The sequence below is a fragment of the Coptis chinensis genome, chromosome 6 (assembly GCF_015680905.1).
Source record: "Coptis chinensis isolate HL-2020 chromosome 6, ASM1568090v1, whole genome shotgun sequence".
In the NCBI taxonomy this organism is placed as follows: domain Eukaryota; kingdom Viridiplantae; phylum Streptophyta; class Magnoliopsida; order Ranunculales; family Ranunculaceae; genus Coptis; species Coptis chinensis.
Genome location: NC_141461.1, coordinates 1,798,849 through 1,820,962, shown reverse-complemented (window position 1 = coordinate 1,820,962; position 22,114 = coordinate 1,798,849). Strand labels below are relative to the sequence as shown.

General features: G+C 39.4%; 1 protein-coding gene and 1 pseudogene across 3 annotated transcripts in view; one reads left to right on the top strand and one right to left on the bottom strand.

Annotated features, from left to right (window-relative positions):
* Positions 1-10,198, bottom strand: part of LOC147490614 (putative wall-associated receptor kinase-like 16 pseudogene) — a 61,425-nt pseudogene extending 51,227 nt beyond the window's left edge. Inside the window, exons 1-2 of one of the 2 annotated variants that reach the window (XR_015199277.1) lie at positions 8,872-10,198; positions 8,402-8,747 (exon numbers count right to left, since the gene is read on the bottom strand). The product of XR_015199277.1 is annotated as a putative wall-associated receptor kinase-like 16 pseudogene, transcript variant X4 (transcript). Of the gene's footprint in view, positions 1-8,401; positions 8,748-8,871 lie in introns of those variants that run through there. The other variant, XR_015199278.1, reaches the window with a different exon arrangement.
* Positions 10,199-11,512: 1,314 nt separating this feature from the next.
* LOC147490613 (tryptophan aminotransferase-related protein 3-like) lies at positions 11,513-15,927 on the top strand. Its single transcript, XM_086566864.1, is given in 6 exon segments — positions 11,513-11,906; positions 13,919-14,213; positions 14,430-14,708; positions 14,710-14,723; positions 14,942-15,222; positions 15,449-15,927. Coding segments are annotated over 6 exon segments (1,368 nt in total). The 5' UTR covers positions 11,513-11,619; the 3' UTR covers positions 15,661-15,927.
* Positions 15,928-22,114: the final 6,187 nt, after the last annotated feature.

Below are 22,114 nucleotides of genomic sequence, written 5' to 3'. Positions count from 1 at the left end.
TTTCAACTCAAACATCCTCTCAAGAATTTTATCAAACACTTTCTGGGCAAGATTTGAATAACTATCTTCTGTGATTAATCTAACCACGACTCTGATACTACTTGTTGGGGAAAATGATACCAATCGATCCTCACTAAGATAACTTGCACTTGTACAATCTACTACTCCAATAAAAAAAATCTAATCTTTCATTACAATTAACAACCACAATCCTAAACTATGGATATAACTATCACAAAATAAGCAATAGAAATATAGAGAAAGTAAAATATACCACAACACAAAGATGTACCGTGGTTCAGCCAATGATGTCTATTTCCATAAGAGCTAATCATTTTATAAGTGTGGGAAGGAATATTACAATCACTCCTCTCAAGTGTCTCCACCTTACTAGATCTCTCTTCTCTCCTTACAAGCATTTTCTCTTTGCAAAGGTTTCATTTCAAATTTTGGTTGCTCTCAAAATTAGGTTTCTATTCAAGAAGTTTATTACTAAAAACCTAACTTTGGTTTTTATAGTAATCTGAAATTTCGACGCGTCTGTGAAATTTCAGTTCTAACCGACATGCCAATATCAAAATGTCATATCCCGATGTGTGCAGATCATTGGAAGCTAAACTTCCAGACGAATGAATGGGCTCTTAATGATGTCTGCAAACTGCTCGAGCACCTTACAAACGACGCCATGAGATCGCTCAAGCTCCTTATGAATGATGTGAGCAGATCGTTCGAGAAAGCGAATTCCAGACGAATTAGCTTCTAACGACCCAGATGGCTCAACCCTCATAGGGGCGATGCCACCATGCCGTCCAGACTTCATTTGAACGATGCCACTAAGTTGTTGGTCACATGGTGAGGGACCCCAACAGAATGTTGTATCCAGTTTTTTATTATTTGAAACATTTTTAACGATGTTAACCTTTTGGCAGGCTACAATTTGACCTTCTTTGGTCTTTTTGGATGCATGCTTGGGTTTCTTTCGCGCTAATCATGCACCCTGAGACCTGGTTTTTACACATTGAAATTGTGAGCCCTTTAGGCAATAGCGATAAGATATCTGCAATATGAACACAACATACAACTTATGATGATATAAGTCACATTGATCCCTTGCATTGCCATTTTGCTGGAATAAGCTCCCATTAAGCTCCCATTTTTCGTGACTAGTTGCAGTTTGCATGAAATGCAGATGTCGTTCCTTGTTTCTGACCTGGTTCCTTGTCCTCTGTTGTTCTTTGTTGTGGAGATGGTCGGATTGTTCTGTTCCATTACGTGCATGTGGTTTCCTAGTTCTGTCATCCCGTTCGGTTCAATCGTGGAAAAAAGTTTCTCTTGTGGATAATTGGTTCCTAAACGTGTCCTTGTATTGCAAACCTTTCCCTTGTGGAGCTCAAAACAATTTTGTCAGGTGCCGGCTATGATCTTGAGTCATAATGCTTCAAGGGTTCTTGATTGACCTTTGTTCGAGGAACCTTTCCTTCCCTCTTTAATGGCAGAGACCCCGTTCTCCTATTCGGCTATTCACCAATCTCAATCAGTCTACAAAATAATCAAGTGGAGAATGAGAAGCGTAACGCTTGAGGGGATATGTGTACAAAAGGTCACTTGGTTGGTTTCTATGTGTCCTCATTCTTCATCTCTTCTCTTCGTCCCTCTCCACACCCTCTCAATCTCTCCACTCCTCCCTCTCCACTCTCTCTCTCCGTTCACACCCTCACTGCATAGTAGTAAATTAGTACAGGCGCACAACTGCGTATTCTGATTTCTATTTTTTAACATTTTATTAAAAAAAATTAATTTGATTTCTGACAAATATGATCCCTTCGTTAGGTGTGCTTTGTTTTGTTTTGTTGCGTGTACTGTTTGTTGTTTATTGGGTTAACAAGTATTACCCTCCCACTAGATGAGCCCAATTAGGATTTTCCCCTTGATGGAAATTAGGGTCTCTCCCTAAATACACAAAAAAAAAAGTCATTGGTTCACCGTATTTTGTTTTGTGTATTTGGGGGTTTAGCTTTTGTTTTTGACAGTATGCGGGCTCTTTGTCCTTGTCCTCACATAAAATGTGCCCAGTTTATGTAAATGCTCCTTGATACGCTGGCTTGGGTTAACGAGTACTGTTTGTGGGTTACCTTTGTTCTCCATTTCATTGGACAATGCATCAAACTGTTGCCATAGTTATCTGTTGCATTCTTAAGCCCTGCAGTCTATAGCCTAGTTGCAGTATTTTTCGCTGGTGAGACTGTTACTCTAAGAAAAGCAATTTCATGATTTCATAAATCTGGTTCTATAGTAAGTCGTACACCAAATTGTCAGTAAAAGGGAGACTAATATATGCCAATGATCTTATCAGTGAGTTTTTATGTTTTTGTCAGTTGGTCGTTTCATCTTCTCCGAAAGAAGAGTTAACTAGTATTATCCCAACTAGATGAGCCCATTAGGATTTCTACCCACTAGATGGGAAATTAGGGTCTCTCCCTAAACACACGTTCAACTTAGTTTGACCGTTAATTTTTAAGTCAAATAATTGAAAATTACACAAATACCCTCATTGTTTTCAAAAAGAAAATTTTAAAACCAAATTAATCAGGTGGGGGCATTTATGTCATTTTCAGTTGTTTGATTTGAAAATTAATGGTCAAACCAAATTGACCGTGTGTTTAGGGGGAAGACCCTAATTTCCAATCTAGTGGAGGCAAAATCCTAATTTTTTTTTTTTTGGTTGGTAAGCGAGGTTGTTTTAGAGGTCCCCTACCCCTTTTCATTAACAAAAGAAGCTTTCAGTTACATCTCTCATACTCTCTTCCTATGGCATCATCATAGGCTATTTTCCTTACATCCTCTGCAAAGGAACTAGGTACAAGTTCGACAAATGTTACATTTGGGCAGTTCGCAATGAGTGCGTCTGCAAGTTGGTTTGTCTCTCGATATATGTGGTTTATGGAGAAGAAAGTGAGGCGACTTTGCATTGCTTCTATGTTTTTTATCAATTTTCTCGCCTGCCAGGGGTATCTCTTCGTGTTTAGGAATGCTTCCACATTGGAGGAGTCTGTCTGCGCTTCTACCCTTCTGACATTGTGCGCTAAGGCTAGAACAAGCCCTTGCTCTACCCCTTGCAATTCCACCATCGCTATGTTGTTGTATGCTGAATGCCCATGGGCTGCTGCCACTACAAGCCCATTGCTATCTCGTATTACTGCTGCCCACAGTCCCTGTGTTCCTTTCACACTCCCATCAGAGTTTAGAGTGTGATTGCCTTCCCTCGCTTTCGCCACTTGCATTTGATTTTTTATCTTTGAGTCCCTCTATTTGCTTCTCGCCACGGTTGTTCGAACCTCTCCTTTTCGGCCCCTCCTCCATTTTAACCTCCATTGCTTGGACCTTAACCTTAATTTCATTTATGATTAGTTGCATTCATTATCATGCTGCGTCGCCAAACTTGTGTTCAAACATCTGTTGTTCCTCTCTTTCCAGTCCAATAAATGTATCCCTGTGAACGTGCCTTTCAACACATCTTGGTAGCCTCCTTTCCCTCTAGTTTTTATGCTATCCAAATCCAGTTCACCTTTGCCAAGTGGTTTCTATCCCTCTTTGATACCCAAATTTTGCTATTAGCCTTTCCCATATCTCTCGCCATAGCTGCAAGTAAAGAAACGGTGTTCCTCTGTTTCCGCAGTCCTATTGCATAGTACACATCCATCATTAGCCACCACCTTCCATTCCTTCAGTTTTTGCAGTGTTTTCAACCCTCTCCTCATCGCTAACCAAGTTATAAATGAGTATCTGGGTATTTTGTTGCGAAACCAGACTATGTGGTGCCACTGGGTGCTTTGTTTGACAGTTCTGATGCTTTCATATGTGTCCTTCATCTCGTAATCTCCCCTTTCTGTAACTGTCCAGATCACTTCGTCTTCACCCGAATGGATGTTCACCTCTTCTTCGATGCCTTGCACTAATTCTGGATAGTATCTTTTGAATCGGCGTGGTATTTGCCAGTGCCCATCCTCTATAAACCTTGATACCTTAGCTCTCCTGTTACATGCCGAGTCATAGAAGAACCTCATGTCAAATTTTTCTGCCAAGATCCCCACTGGGTGCCAAGGGTCGTACCACAGGCTTGTACCTTCCCCATCCCCTATCAGATGTGTGGCGATGGCCCTCGCTTCATCTCGGTCTTTCAAAATGTGGCGCCAGCTCCAGGAACAATCACCAGGGATTTTCAGCTGCCAAAGTTTAAGCCCACTTTATCGTTGTTTTGTATCCAGTGTACCCACAGAGTGTCTTTCTTGCTTACTATATGCCATATGTGCCTTAAGTTCGCAGCCCGATTAGCGATTGCTAAGCTTCGGATTCCAAGCCCACCTTCCTCGTATGGGTAGCACACATCCTCCCAGCTGATGAGTGCATGGGATGTGCCTCCGTCAGGTCCTACCCATAAAAAATTCCTGCACATTCTATTCAGTTCATCAATAGCTCTTTTAGGTAAGATGAAGGCTGCTAACCAGAAAATGCTTAAGTTGTTGACCACCGACTTAAAGCGGTTGTAAATTTTCCAAAGATAGGAAAGAAATTTTCCCTTCCAACTCTGGATGCGTCTAGTAACCTTTTCCAACAGAGGCATACAGTCTGTATAAGTCAATCGGGTAGTGATGAGAGGGAGCCCTAAGTATTTCACTGGTAGGGTGCCTTGTGGGGAATCAGTATGACCTGCCTTGCCTCCTCACAAAGCCTCTCGATCCATTCCCTGCAAAATAATTGACTCTTCTGTACATTAGCTTCAAGCCCTGTACAGCCACTAAACCGTTTGAGAGTATCCCTGAGCGTCATGACTGTAATGAGATCGCCATGCATAAAGGCAATGAGGTCATCCGCAAATGATAAGTGGGTTATCACTGGGTTCTGGCATCTGTGATGTAGTTTGTAATCCCCCACTGTGACACTGTGTATCATAAGTTCTGAGAACATCTCCATAACAAGCACGAAGAGATATGGCGACAAGGGGTCTCCCTGACGGATGCCTCGCTTACCCCTGAAATACCCATGTGGGGCACCATTAATCATGATGGAGTAGTGAGCATCCTGAATACATGCCATAACCCATGCCACAAACCTCGTAGGGATTCCGACTCTGTTCAGTGCAAATTCCACTGCTTCCCACCGCACCGAGTCATATGCTTTCCTCAAGTCTATCTTTGCGGCCATCCTTGGTGGGTTCTCATCTCTCGTGGTAGTTGTGTAAAAAGCTCATGGGGACAACAAGATACTATCTTGTATGCTTCTTCCCCGAGATGAAAGCAGATTGGCATGGAGACACTATTATGGGCATAATGTCTTTCATTCTGGCCGTCATTATTTTCATAATGCATTTGTAAACTACACTGCAGCAAGCTATTGGTCTGTAGTCACTCAGGGACACTGGACTCAGATTCTTTGGCACTAGAGTAACACATGTAGAGTTTACCTCACTTAGAAGTCAAATACGACACAAAGAAGTTTTGATTGCTTTGACGGTCATCACCCACAATTCGCCAAGCAGATTTGAAAAGTGGGATCCAAACCCATCCCGGACTTTGTCAGCTTGTCAATCCTTGATGGGGCTTCTACAATCTCATCTCTTGTCACCCTCGGCTTCTAATTTCTCTCGGATCCATTCCAATCGAGTCCTATGAATACCCTCAAACGCCGAGAAGTCCAAGGTGTTGAGGGTGACCGGTATAGGTTCGGTAGTACTCTACACATTCTTTTCCAATCTCTTGGTATCCTCAAGAGCCCTCCCATTTATATCCTTGAGGCAGGTGATTTTGTTCATCATTCTTCGGGTCTGGATGGACTTGAAGAAGTAGGCGGTGTTGTCATCCCCTAGGACAATGACTTGGTCTCGGGATTTCTGCTTGTGGAATGCCTCGTCATGCATTGATGCTCGCACAAACCCAGTGATGGCAGCCCTCTCTTCCTAAATAAGTAGTGCATCCAGCGGCCGCTGTTGAAGTTTCTCCTGTACCTCATTCATGCGCTGTTTATCCTTTTCCAGTCTGATCACCACATCACCTACTCTATCTTTATTCCATGCAATGAGGGCCCCCTTAGTTACTTTCAGCTTTTTCATGAGGATATACATCGGGTTCCCCACCACTGGGGTATCCCATGCTCTCTGTATGAGCGCCATATAACCCTCTTCCTTGGACCAAAAGTTAAAGTACCTGAATGATTTTTTCCGCTTGTTCTTCTGTGTTAGGGAGTATACTACCATCGGTGAATGATCGAGGTTAAGCCCACAGGTTTCATAAACTCAGACTCGTAGTCGTTGCATTCATCTACCCATTCTGCATTCACCATGACCCTGTCTAGCTTACACCACACCCTGTTATCTTGCTTATTATTCCAGGTTAGGTAATTGCCCTTGAATCGTAGGTCAACTAACCCAGCAATAGATGTGCAGTCCATTAACTCCGCAAACTGGCTCGGCCTTACTGCTATACCCCCCACCTTTTCTTGTGAGTTCATGATGGAATTGAAGTCCCCCATCACAATCCACGGCACTTGAATTCTGTTAGACATGTCTATCAAGTCATTCCACACCTTCCTCCTAACTCTGCAATCAGTACTTGCATATATCACAGTAATCACTAATGCTTTCCCATCATTCATTGCTATGTCGAGGCTGATGTACTGCAGTTCCCTTGTCACATTCATAACTGTACACGAAGTTGGATCATAGCATATCCAAATCTTTCCTGTGTCATTCAACTGATAATTATGGATTAATTCCCAGCCTGGTACCACTTTATGTCTAATAACATCCACATTTTGTTGCTTTACTCTAGTGTCCAGCAACCCGAATAGTCTAATATCAAACTTCCTGATCATTTCCTTCACTTCCATGTGCTTAAACCCCATATTGAACCCCCTCATGTTCCAACATGCCATATTCATCATTTAAAACGATTAAGGGGTAACTGGTTGGGCTTTGGATGGTCTTTCACTCCCATCTTTTGTGTACTGCCAGTGCTACTAGCTGATTTGAGGATTGTAACAGCGGTCGCTGGCCTACCCTCCCGAGCACTTGTTGCTCTGTCCCTTGGATTATCCCGTTGGTGCTCTGTTGTACTTCCTGTGGTCAGTCCCTTTGGGTCACCTTCCACTGCCTTTCCCTTTTCTGCACTACCACTTGTAGTACCTCTCTCGGGCACCCTGTGCCCTGTTCTGGCTCTTACCTTATGGCTTCGTTTCGGGGTTTCCCATCCTTCCTCATGGCTAGCCCTTTCCTCTGACCCATCCCCTTGCTCTGTCTCTGTTGCTGCCTCTGTGTCTTTCACTTGTACTGCTTCTGTATCAGTCCCAGTACATTGTTCTTTCCCACTCATTGTGCCCTGCTGTGCACTTTGCTCCTGTTGCTCTTTCCTTTTGAGCCATACTTGTGGTTGGTCTGTAGCTTTTCTCCCTATCTTGGCACACTTAGCATCGCTATGCCCAAAAACTTTGCAGTGGGAGCAGATCGGTGGTCTCCAATTGTACTCAACTGGTATGTTAAAGGCCCTTACTTGGTCTACCACCACTGGTATCTCTGTTGGGAACGTGCAATCCACATCTACGTCCACACACAGCCTTGCATAGGTGGTTCTAGTCATTTCCTCTGTCGGCTTGTCGGTGAACATTGGAATGCCTAACGCACTTGCCACCTTACTGAACCCTCTGGAGTCCCACATTTCCAACGGGAAGTTTTTCAGGATGACCCAGATGGGAATGGTTTTAAGCTCTTTTGCATCGGCCTCCACAAATAGCTTCCAAGGCCTAACTACAAACAGTTGGCTGGCGATGTGGAAGCTCCCTTTGTCCAACACAGACTCCCGATCTTCCTCCGTCTGAAATTCAAAGGTGAACATGGTATCCCCATAAGTTTTCATAGTAAACTTGTTCTTCAGTCGCCATGTACGCGTAACCATTTCCTTGACATACATGAAGCCTGGTTTCTTCCCAACAAAGCTCCCCACCACAAGATTTTCGTATTTCTTCTTAACATGCTCAAATTGGTTGGACTGGACATGGACAATGGCCTTCCCATCCACCATAGTTGGTTTGATATAACTGAGGTTCTTCTTCCCCACTGAGCTACGACCTAGTATATCAGCCCAGGATGAGATTTTGGCAAAATCCTAATTGGCTCATCTAGTGGGGGGTAACACTAGTTCACCCCTGAAAGAATTGTGAAGGGGTGGATATGATGGTCTTACCGTGGGGGATGAGCGAGAATTGGGAAGGTGAAACATTGAGGCGACATGGAGAGATGACTAAGTCAGTCTAATGATCTCAATGCTACGAAACCACCCTGTATAACAGTTTTCCGACGTTCAGTATAAACTAGATTTACTATTGATTCCAAAATCCAAACTAAGGAACAAAATGCTGAAAAACGTCCATCCTTCCAATTTCAAGATTCATTTCAAGAAAATTTCTAATGGAACCAAGTTAATATATTACAAGCTTGAGTCTGATATCTACTTTTACAAGTACAATGTCGATTAGGAAAATGTAGTAATATTATGCTGCTTTTCACTAAGTGAAATTTAGTAATTTAGTTCATGGTGTTCCAATATATATATGGTGCTACTTACTGGATAGATCTTCTGAATGAGCTATAATCTAAATGAACACCAATTGGCTGCAGCAAGTAGACTTAACCGAGTCCATATTGAACCTTAGTTAACAAATGAAGCTCTTCAAGTTTAAGCAGAACTTTGATTGAATGCCTATAATCACCCAAAAAAAACAGTCGATTTTGCAGAATGCAGAGTTTAACTATTCTGGTGAATTTACTGGTTCAAATGATTTTATACCATAAAAAACAATAGAGTGGACAAGAATTATTTTTACCTCTATCTCAAAATGTTAATGTTGCCATTGTTCTTCCTTTGTGATTCCACTCGCATGATTCTTGCTACTCTATTCTTTAAAAAATTGTGCAATCAATCACACGTAAATCCACTTCTGCAAAGAAAATGCTGGTACAGCATGACTGCTCAGAAGAACAGCTCTGTAACAGACTAACAGCCTCACCATCACTGTAAGTTCTACACATGAAGTAGTCTTAATTTCCATGATAACCTATAATGCCTTTTATTCTTCTTAGCTCCTTTGCCACTTCCATCATAGTCGGCCTTTCAACTCCTTCGAATCTTATACATTTGAAGCAAGAGTTCTGAATGCTCGAAGTTTGAGCTCTCTCTCCTTAGCCTATACTACTGTGATCAAATATCTGATGAATATCCCCACATTCCATGGAAAGCATGAAATCTTTAACCATATCCAGTTCAGAAAAGGATTGACTTTCGATTACCTTCCAGTACAGAAGCTCAATTAGAACTACCCCAAAGCTGTAGACATCACACTTTACACTTAACCGGGAAGTTTCATTGTACTCTGGATCAATATACCCGTTTATTCCCTCGACACCAAATTCAGTACCTGTTTTCCCAGACGGAAGCACTACTGAGAACCCAAAGTTTGATAACTTAGCGACATAGTTTTCATCAAGCAAAATATTATTTGGTCTTATGTCCCTGTGGATAACTGGGTTTGACTTCGCACAATGTAGAAAAGTCACTGCATCAGCAATCTCAGCAGCAATTCTTAAGCGATGAGACCATAAAATGGTACTGAATTGCTTGTTATACAATTCAAAAGGGAACCACTGGGAATGAACTCTTGAACTAGTATTGGAACCTCAGTCTCTATGCAACATCCCAAGAGCTTTACCACATGTTTATGATGGAATTGAATTTGAGTCACAGCTTGATTTAGAAAAAAATCTATTATATAACTACTGACTCCGATTCCTTCTGGAGTTTTTACCGCGACCAGACGACCATCTAGATTGCCTTTATACACAGTAGATAGGATTCTAGAGTGAATCAAGCTTTCGTCATAATTGGAAGTTGCTTTCCTAAGTTCTTCTGCAGTAAATATCCTGATAGCAGTACCTTTGCCTCCATAAGCCGAAATCTGTTTCTCCAAGAGAAGTGATCCATTTCTCATGAAAAACTCTTCCTTAGCCTCAAATTTTCTTTTGTTCTTCATGGATTGATCTAAAAGTAGTAGAACAGAGTTAAGGGCATACTGCATAGCAGAGGTAGTGTAATCTCTCCTAATATTTTTTTTGGTGTTTTACCACGACTTGCTCCCATGACCAAACTAGCTAATATTGGACTAGTTTGTTTACATTTTTTGGTCAATTCTACTTATCTCATCTTCTTCTGAATAGTCCTATTTGCTGTGTGAACATGGACTAGGTCTTTCTTTTAGTAAGAATGCAAAGATCATAATTATAATTTATTCATTAAATTAACAAAATAGCAAGAGATGACTTTTATTTTATTTTATTTTGGTTTATTGATTGAAAGTTCATTACGTCACATGGAAGTATGGAACACCAATGAATTCTGGGTGATTTTTTGCTCTCACCGTTGGTTCCTCCAAGTGCTCCAAGGGAATTATCAGCCACACATGTTTCATTTTTTTCACAAGTAGTTACATCTCGCACAAAATTTTCAAAATTCTCAAATTTGTCCCTTATAAATCATAACTAATAATTAAAAATAAATAAAAAGAAAAAAGAAACAAAACAAAAAATGGTAATCAAAATATGAAAAACACAATAGATGCATTAAGAACAAGCTAACAGGAAGATGATATTATTATTATTAACACGTTTTTGCAAGAAGAAGATGAAAAAGAAATACACACGTTTGTTGGTTGATTCCACTTTATATTTTCTTTATTTCTTATTTTTATTTATTTTATAAGGGACAAACTAGTAAAATTGAAAATTTTGAAGATTTTGTGCATGTAATTTAATTTTTTTTTTTTTTTTTTTTTTTTTTTTTTTTTTAGAAAAAATGAGATGTGTAGGAGTCAAAATCTCCTTGGAGTGCTGGGAGGAACCACCGCTGGGAGGAAAAAATCACTCATGAATTCTGTGTCATATTTAAAGACGGCTCTGCTGGATGAGTGGCTGAGTGACATTCATAGATAATAGAGCGTCACCAATCAAATTCACTAATCGGCCGGATGAATATTCTTTGCTTTGTTTTCTTCCCATTTCGATCTACATGTTTTAACCCATGACCCAAAAATTGATTATTGACGGATTCACCTATTCATGACACTTTTATTTTCCAGGTATCAGACAGAAGGACACTAGTGGTTATGAATTATCACTTATGAGACCACATATATAATTGATGCAGGTTATTGTTAGGGAGGATTTTGCTTTTCTAAATGCTTACTCATATACTTTTTGTACCCGGTACGCTCATCTGAATCTGTGATTTTGCATGATCAACATGACACATGAAAAACGGTGTAGAACCTAGTAACCCGTCAAATTAAATGATCCTATAATGAAGTGTTTCCCAATCGATCAGGTATTTTAATTTGCAATTCGCTACAGTATCTTGAAAATTATAGATAGATTTTTCCTTCAGTGACAAAGACTGACAATTTAAAATATAAACAATGAAAACGAGATTATTAAAAAAATCTGAATACGTTACGTAAGGACATGGTGTACAGGGTACATTAGGAATTCTGAGGAGACGGAAAGGGAGAGAAGACAAAGAAGTCATGGCTAAGATCCATGGCTTCAAGTTTGTTCTAGTTTTAGTTTTATCTATTTTGATCAATCTGTTTTTCCTTTTTAATCACTTTGTTGATAAAGATACAGAACTTAGTTGGAGCAAAGCAGCAGCAAGAGAAGCTGAACTTGTTGCATCTATTTCTTGTTCTGGTCATGGGCGTGCATACTTAGACGGAATACCCTTTCAAGGTGAACCTATATGTGAGTGTAATTCATGTTATGGTGGCAAAGATTGCTCTGAAGTCTTAACAGAGTGCCTAGCAGATGCTGATAGGTAACCTCTCTCTTCTCTCAGATACACATAAACACCACAAAGATCCAACAACAAGATTCTTATTATTGTCATCATTACATATTACTACTTACTGTTATTACTTATTAGTATCATTATTATACAAGAAATGGGCCTGAGCCCCCTCATTCCAATCCGGTTACATATAAATATAACCTTCTTATTATTCATGTGGCTATCCAAATAACCTCTGTGTTTTTTATACTAGGAAAGAAATCAGTCTTTTTCTCATTTTTCTAATTTTTTCCCTTCCTCTTTTATGCTTTGGAGAAAACCCATTTCAATCAAGTTGTTAGATTTTGAGAAGTGTTGTCTGAAATTAGCTTCTTTTAAATATAAAATTAGATTTGTTTTGAGCTAGAGAGGAGTTTTAAACGTTGAAAGATTTGAGCTTGAATCAATGAATCCATCGTTTTAACTTATTTTTTTGAAGGAAAATTTAAATTGGAGGAGGAGGAATCTTCTTTTAATTTCTTTTTAATTCAATTTTGTATGGGTTTGTGATATTTATATATAAATTTGTGCAAGGTGTTGGATATGCAATTATGCATGACTCCATTTTTTTTGTAATTGACTTTTTGTTATTTAGTTTTTATTTTTCGATGGGTTTTTCTTTTTCAGTGCTGTGAATGGAAATTAACTATGTAAATTTATTTATGCAAGAATAAAATTCACTATGTATAAATTTGCATAGTGGAATTTCTATGCAAAAACAAAATTACATAATGATTGGATTTGTATAGAAAAATCACTATATAAAAATAAATTTGCATACTCAAATTTGTATGCAAAAACAATTTTACATAGTGACGGGAGCCAATTTGTTCAGAATAGATGAAGAAGAAAAATAGGAAAATCAATATGTAAAAATAAATTCGCATAGAACAATCACTACTTAAAAACAAATTTACATAGTAAAATTTCTATGTAAAAACATATTTACATAGTGATGAGATTTGCAGAGAAACATCATTATGTAAAAATAAATTTGCATACTAAAAAATTTATGTAAAATTATTTTGCTATGCGAAATTGATTTTTCATAGATATGTGGAAGTTTGTTTTTTTATTTTTGCATCTCGAAATCATGATTGGAACAAGTTTTTAAAATGATATCATCTTCAAATTGTTTTCAATCTCGAAATTGTAATAAAAAACCATATCTACAGCCTTCAATGTCACATCTACCCTTTTCTCATTTAATTTTATTATGATATGATGTTAATCTTCTTTCATTTTGTATTATGTTCAAGTGATTTCTATGCAAATAGAAAAAAATTGGAGTTCTCTTGTTGAAAATGGAGGAAAGAAGAAGATAGTATGGGGGTATTTTTGTCTTTGTGATTTTTTTCTAAAAACAAGAGGGTTTTATGGGTTTAGGGGATTTTTATGGGTTTGTCAGGGGTTTTTTAAGGAACTTTTTACCGGGGGCAGGGAGATTTATCATAAAACCTGCATTATTATAATGATTATTGTTTTAGATATAGTTTTGCAGTAGTAGTAATAATAAAATTAACTGTAGCAAAATGGGTAATTTACAATGATAATACTAATTTTATCGGGTATGCCTGAAGGCTGAAGCCCTGAAGAGGCAAGTTCTTGTATAGGTTTCACGCAAATTGACAGAGTGGCAATTTAAGACCAACTCTGCTTTTGGCGAAAAAGAATTGTGATGAATAATCTTGGCTCATGAAGTTTCTAATTTTCAGATTTCACACCTTTAATTATATTGACATTGACCTGGTAATGATATCTTATTATCTTGTTAAAGTCGATCAATAGTTCACATTAATAAGTCAGTTGTTATTGCTAATTAATCAAGTCTCTATTCCAGTAACGAGTGACATCAAACTAACTGACTAAGTTGTGGCATATATATGGCATTAACTAGATGCGAAAAACTACACACGGTCTCTTTCTTTTGGTGCGACTTTCTGATGTTTGGAAATGTAAGTTACTGTAAGTTACATTTTTTGTGTGTGTGTATAATGTAGTGGGGATCCTTTATTTTTGGAGCCATTCTGGATGCAACATGCAGCAAGTAGTGCAGTTGTGGTGGCAGGTTGGCATCGAATGAGTTATCGCTTTGATGATTACTCGTCCATTTCTGAGGAGTTGGAAAAGCACATTCGACAACTTCATGCAGTCATCGGAAATGCAGTGACGGATGGAAGGTTCATTCTGTTTGGTGCTGGATCAACACAACTTCTTAATGCAGCATTATTTGGGCTTTCTCTTGATGATTCACCTTCACCTGCAAACATTGTAGCATCTATCCCTTTTTACCCGGTTTGTACTCCTAAATTTCTTTATTTTTATTTTTTTTGTTTTTACACGTTGGCAAAACAAACACTTGGAACACGATGTGATTTAAGCACGTTTACAGAGAAAAAATTAACACGCTAATTTATGTATAAGGTACTCCCCTGGCCTAATCCATCCTGGTGTGTATCATTTTTTACATTTGCATATACTTACCCCTTTTATTGTATATATGTTTAACAGCTTTATGAAGCGCAAACAAAATATTTCAATTCTATGGAATTCAAATGGCAAGGAGATGCATCATTATGGAAAAACAGATCAGATTCCTCTGGCACATTCGTTGAGTTTGTCACTTCACCAAACAACCCTGATGGTAGACTAATGAAGCAAGTTCTTAAAGGGCCATCTTCCAAAACAATTTTTGATCATGCATACTACTGGCCTCATTTCTCAGCAATCCAAACTGCAGCAGATGAAGACCTCATGATTTTCACACTATCCAAACTTACAGGCCATGCTGGGGAGCCGATTTGGGTAATTCTCAAGCTGTTATTTCATTGATATAGATTTTCACTGTTCTAGCATGATAACTGGTTTAGTTCCAACTTATTCTTACTTTCTTAGTCATGTACCAAGGGTACACCCTCATCATTAAAGAAAGGAAAGCAATGTGAGGGTGCACTTTCGTTATATGAAATTCATTGTAAAAATTAAGACAAGCGCTGAAATGCTGAATGCTTGACTTGATGCAGGTGGGCTTTGGTAAGGGATGAGAACATATACAAGAGAATGCAAATGTACATTAGCCTGAGTACCAAGAGTGTTTCTCGAGACACTCAATTGAGAGCATTGAAGCTTTTGAAAGTGGTGTTGAAGGAAAATGGAAAGGACCTATTTGAATTTGGACCCAAAACAATGAGAAATAGGTGGGAAAGAATAAGCAGAAGTTTCTCAACATCAAAACGTTTCTCTCTTCAGAAACTTGAGCCTCAATATTGCAATTATTTTCAAAATTTCACAGGACCATCACCAGGTAATAGTTTTACTAGGCTTCTCCAATTTTCTTATGTGTCTCTGCAACTTGCACAATTTTGCGCTAGTATATACTGTCAGAATGGTTATGAATTAGATTTCTGTCTGAAATCTGATTCATTCTTGCGAAGAAGGGTAAAAATAAACGAAACCTTTATTTTCCTGGATAAATTGATAACCATTTTTTTGCTGGAAGAGTTTGCTAACTTATTCATGGCCTTCTGCAGCCTATGCATGGATAAAGTGTGAAAGAGCGAAAGATCAAGATTGCAATGCAGTCCTGAAAACAGCTAGTATCATCGGCCGTGGGGGTAGCACCTTTAATGCTGAAAGTCGTTATGTGCGTCTTAGCCTCATCAAGAGTCAAGATGACTTCGATTTACTGATACAAAACATAGATGCTTTGGTTTCAAAAGAAGGTGGCGTCGCATATATTTGAGAGTTATAATCAATCCTCTGTTGATTATAGTGATCAATCATCTGTTGATTATTATCCACATTAGATCGATCATTTTCATTAATGTATATATTGTACGTACCTTAACCACATATGGGTGCACTACACCATAATAGGATATTTACAACATGCACTTTTTTTGCTTTGCAACGGTTATTTACCGTTAGTAAGTTGCCAACGTTAAATAAGCGTTGGTAATGTTGTAAAACGTTACTTTATTTGGGTGAATTTTCCGGATTTAATTGCCAATGCTTAAAAATCGTTGGAAAAGTGTTACAAATTAAAAACTCAAAAATTTGAAAAGAGGGAAACAAAAAAAAAATCGCTATCTATTATTTTGGTGAAATATAAAACATAACTTTCTTTCTCTCTCTCTGCTCTCTCTCACGCGCATTTCAAGAGCCCTAAAATTGAAATTCTTTTCCTCAAAATCATTATCTCAATCCAATCCGGTTTGATATTATCATCTCGATCTAATTATCATCTCGATCCAATCTCGTTTACAAACCAATCCATTATATATTACGTCTTGATTCCCCGCTTGAAACAAAATCGGGTTTTGTTGATTATTGGGAATTTACTAGTTGTTGTTCATTGGTTTCAGTTGGAATCGAGAGAAAAGCACGAGGCATTACATTATTGTAAAATTTTATTTGAAAGGTATGATTTTTTTTTTTTCTATCTATCGTGTGTGAGAATTTTGGAAATTTTGAATTTTTAAGGAGAGTTTTTGTTTGTGGTTAGTGTTTAGAATTATATCATAATTTCTTGGTTACTTTTAACGAATGTGTTTGACAATCGTAGTGATGCTAGCGAGACCGGGCATCCAATTGAATAAAGGCATCCAAGTGAACTACAGTTCGATTCCAATAATAAGTATCGTTGTTGCCAAAGAGGTTCCACCGGATATTGGTTCAATTCCACCCAGTTCTTGGGCTATGCGAGGGTAAGTTGAAGTGAAATCCGGCGAAAACAAATCATCGCGAGACTCTGAACAACTTCTTTAAAGCGTATCGCCGAAGTTGCTATGTCGTAGAGAGTCTTGATAGGCAATGAAAGCATCAAGTGCAACGTCCCGTGAGGCAAGGTATAAGGGTCGATTTAGTAGATTCATATCTTTCATGGGAGTCCCTGCGGGAGGACTTGGAATGGAACAACGACAATCGTAGTGATGCTAGCGAGGCCGAGGGCGGTTCTAAAGGGGTGGTAACGGTAGGGCGTCGGGGAGATCCACTATGAGCGATAGATGTGCTTTTTTACCCCACCGAAAGAGAGAGGAGTAGGAAACACCAACTATAGATTAAAGGCATAAGCATCCCGGGAGTTACCGTTTTGCATTGATCCGCTACGGGGCATCTCATATCGTGCCAATTTACCAAGGTGGTGTCTCAACAACTAAAGGAAGGGGCAATAATCTTATTTATTCTTCGACTATGACTAAGAAACCTTAGTGGGGACAATTATCCACGACCTGATTCGATACTAAAAGCACAAGAATTGTTTTAGGGTGATCGAATCTTCAACGCTAGCTTTTGAGGCAAAGGGGTGGTGGTATTAATAACACGTTTCATTGGTGAGTGATAATATTCAACGGAAGGCCAAGCAATGAGTCTCGCACTAATAGTACATATACTGCGAATAACTATACTCTTATCACATCACTCATAATCTACCTTCTCCTTCTTAATTGCATGCGTACAAAATTAGAAACCCGATACCCCATATGAGGATCACGTTCGGGAACTTGCCGACTCTGAATAAGTAGTGGAATTGGATTGGATGGCAATCTACTAACCCGTATAAGTTGACACTTTTGCAAAGCGAAGATTTGATTCTCCATTGGTTTTGCTTTCGCTCTCAAAGTGCCGGATTTTCATTTCTAAGCTAAAATCGGCCGATGGCGGGCACCAATAAGTGTCGAGTCAACCGACCACGGGTGGGGGGACCAAAAGGAGCTCACATAGATCGTGAAGTTCCCGATCCCGATTGTCATGGATCGTCCCTACTTGAGTAAGTGAGGTTTTGAAGCGAGAAGTGTTATATTTGCTGATGAGATGCGATGCCACTTTACCGTTCTAAGTGCTTATCCCGCCTTAATAGCTAGACTTAGCGAAAGATAACATAGCTGCCCGGCGAGGGTGGGTGCTCTCTACTTGGATTGAAACCTGTGCCACTTTCGCTTCCTACTTCAAGTGACAACTTGTTCATACATATCCATCCGCTGTTGAGCGAGAAAAACATTGAGAGCTATCGACCAAGAGCAATGGAACCGGTGGCGAGGAGGAGAGCGAAGCATTACCGGAGCGCCGGGGAATGAATATTTATTACCATTACCATCAATAGAACCGAACCCGAGACCTATTCCTTATTGTACTTTTAGTGAAGATTCTCACTTAGCGTCTTCTCAATGCCAATAGATCCCTTCATCACCACGGTAGCGGCAAAGGCAAGCCGGACATCTTTGCTCCCATAAGGTTTTCCCATTTTTCAACCGTACAAATCGCGGCTGCGAAATGCCTTTTTATTGTTGAACTTGCGATCGGAGTAAAGATTCTCATATGAACTTATTAGAACGTTTGGTATGTAGCGTCTCCTCCCTAGTTAAGAGCTATAGCCTTTTCCGCCCACCAACCGGAAGAGCACATCTTTGCCACGACAAAAGCGTTGCTTCTCTTCTGGAAGTGATAACCGGGTCACCGGTGTAGTTTCGATCGCCGCGGGGTTGGAAGAAAGCGTCTCAATCGCCTCCCTCTTTGGTAGACAACAGTTGATGGTGGGGAACCACTATTTTAAGGTTCTGGTTGGGAAATGGCGGCGTTGAGCTTGCTAGAGAGAGCGTCGTATGTACTCCTTTACCGAAAGAGAGAGCAAAAAGAGCTATCCTTCCTTCCTATGTTTGCGAGATGCTATCTGGCGTTTCCTTTTCATGGAAGCGGTGGTGTTACTTTTGTTCTGTTGGTGGTTTTGTGCGATTAAAATACCGCTTTGATGGCGATCAAAGTAAAATTTGTATAGTACCGCGGTGAACTGAAGCGAGACTATTAAGTCCCCTACCCTTGGACGCGATTCCGCTCATGATGAATCCCATGACTCTTTGCAATACTTTTCAAAGCGACCTAATGTACTCTCCCCCATTATCCGAATGAATACACTTCAAAGGTTTCCATGTCTCTCTTTCCACCATACAATGGAAAGTCTTGAACACAAATGAAAACTTCATCTTTGGTCTTGGACTATATGCCCATATCTTTCTTGATGCATCATCAATGAAAGTCAAGAAGTACAAAGCTCCCTCGTGGGACTTAACTTTCATAGGACCACATAAATATGTGTGTACTAGCTCAAGGACATTCTCTTTTCTATGAGTAGAAAATCTTTGGAAAGACACCATGTGTTGCTTTCCAACTAAATAATGAGTACATCTATTTAAATGCGTACTTTTGATGTTTGGCAAGGCCTTTTGCTTGGCAAGAACTTCTATGCATTTTTTCTCCCATATGACAGTCTCTTATGCCATAGTTCGGAGGAAGCTTCTTCTTTCGTCGCATTCAACTCTGCTTTACACAAACTAGCCTGTGTCTTGTAAAGTGAGCAAGTTTTCTTCCCTTTGGCTACTACAATGGAACCTCTACTCAGTTTCCATACCTCGTTACCAAATGAGTTTTGAAAGTCATCATCATCTAACTTCCCAACGGAAATTAGGCTTAGCTGAATGCCAGGGACATGTTTTATATCCTTGAGTGTCAAGGTGTAGCCGACATTGGTTTCTACATGAGCAACCCCAATGCTTATAATCTTAGAGACGCCACTATTACCTATCTTTACTTCACCAAATTCACCACAGCTGTAAGTAGTGAAAAAACTCATGTGCGGTGTGACGTGATAGGATGCTCCTGTATTTATCACCCACTCTGTATCCTGACATGAGGTACTAACACAACACTCATCACAATCTGACACAATTCCCACTAGACCATCGTCTACTAGTGAGGTAGTATCTCGGCCTGTGCTTCCAATCCTCTTTACCATGTCTTCATGTACACAGTTATTCTTTTCATCCCTCTTCAGTGTTCTACACTCATACTTGAAGTGACCTTTGGTGGCACAATAGTAACATTGTCTCTCTGCCTAAGGAGTTCTAGCTTCACCCCTAGATTTGCTTCTATCATCACCTCTAGAATGATATGGTTTTCTGCTCTTACCTCTCCCTCGCTTCTCTATGACAAGGATCTCTGAGTGAGAGAAGCTGCTTCGTGCCCCTTCTTGTCTCCTCATTCAACGATTCCCCGGTAGCCATTTCCATAGAAATGATTCCATCCTTAGCGGCTCCGCCAAGAGAAACTACTAAAGTCTCCCAACAGTCAGGTAGAGAGTTTAATAGTAACAAAGCCTTAATTTCGTCACCCATATCAATCTTCATCAAATATAATTGATTGATGGTATTATGTACTTCATTAAGATGCTTAGACATTAAGGAACCTTCTTTGTACCTCGTGTTAGAAAACTTCTTAATGAGTAGTACCTTGTTTCCGGCCGACTTCTTCTTATAGAGGTCTTCAAGTTTCTTCCACAAGCCAAAATCGGTAGTCTCTTGGGATACATGGTGGAAGACACTGTCGTCAATCCACTGTCAAATGTATCCAATAGCTTTTCTGTCAAGCTTGCTCCACTTAGCTGCGGCAATTGCGTCTGGTTTTACTCCTCCATTCTTAATAGGTTGTGCCAAGTCTTTGCAATAGAGCAAGTATTCCATCTTGGATTTCCAAATAGTGTAGTTATCTCTAGTTAGACTAATCATGTGAGTGTTTATAGAATGATCCATCTTAACAAGTTATTTCAACTCAAACATCCTCTCAAGAATTTTATCAAACACTTTCTGGGCAAGATTTGAATAATTATCTTCTGTGAGTAATCTAACCACGACTCTGATACTATTTGTTGGGGAAAATGATACCAATCGATCCCCCTAAGATAACTTGCACTTGTACAATCTACTACTACAATAAAAAAAAATCTAATCTTTCATTACAATCAACAACCACAATCCTAAACTATGGATATAACTATCACAAAACAAGCAATAGAAATATAGAGAAAGTAAAACATATCACAACACAAAGATGTCACCGTGGTTTCGGGCCATGATGCCTACTTCCGTAAGAGCTAATCATTTTATAAGTGTGGGAAGAAAGATTACAATCACTCCTCCGAGTCTCTCCACCTTACTAGATCTCTCTTCTCTCTTTACAAACTTTTTCTCTTTTTGCAAGGGTTTCCTTTCAATTTTGGTTGCTCTCAAAATTGGGTTTCTATTCAAGAAGTTTATTACTAAAGACCTAACTTTGGTTTTATAGTAATCTGAAATTTCGGCAGCGTCTGCGAAATTTCAATTCCAACCGACATGCCAATGTCGAAATGTTATGTCCCGTGTGGGATCGTTGGAAGCTAAACTTCCGGATGAATGAATGGGCTCTTAATGATGTCCGCAAAACCGCTCGAGCACCTTACGAACAACACCATGAGATCGCTCAAGCTATTACGAACGATGTGAGCAGATCGTTTGAAAAAAGAATTCTAGGCAATTAGCTTCTAACGACCGGATAAACTCAACCCTCATGTGGGCGATGCCACCATGCCGTCCAGACTTCATTTGAACGATGCCACCAAGTCGTTGGTCACATGGTGAGGGACCCAAAAGAATGTTGTATCTAGTTTTTTATTATTTGAAACATTTTTAACGATGTTAACCTTTTGGCAGGCTACAATTTGACCTTCTTTGGTCTTTTTGGATGCATGCTTGGGTTTCTTTCGCGATAATCATGCACCCTGAGACCTGGTTTTTACACATTAAAATTGTGAGCCCTTTAGGCAGTAGCGACAAGATATCTGCAATATGAACACAACATATAACTTATTATGATATAAGTCACATTGCCCTTGCATTGCCATTTTGCTGGAATAAGCTCCCATTTTTCGTGACTAGTTGCAGTTTGCATGAAATGCAGATGTCGTTCCTTGTTTCTGACCTGGTTCCTTGTCCTCTGTTGTTCTTTGTTGTGGAGATGGTCGGATTGTTTTGTTCCATTACGTGCATGTGGTTTCCTAGTTCTGTCATCCCGTTCGGTTCAATCGTGGAAAAAAGTTTCTCTTGTGGATAATTGGTCCTTAAACGTGTCCTTGTATTGCAAACCTTTCCCTTGTGGAGCTCAAAACAATTTTGTCGGTCAGCGGCTATGATCTTGAGTCATAATGCTTCAAGGGTTCTTGATTGACCTTTGTTAGAGGAACCTTTCCTTCCCCTCTTTAATGGCGAGAGACCCGTTCTCGATTCGCTATTCACCAATCTCAATCGGTCTACAAAGTAATCAAGTGGAAGGAATGAACGTTTTTGAAATTGAGGGGAATATGTGTACAAAATGTCACTTGGTTGGTTTAT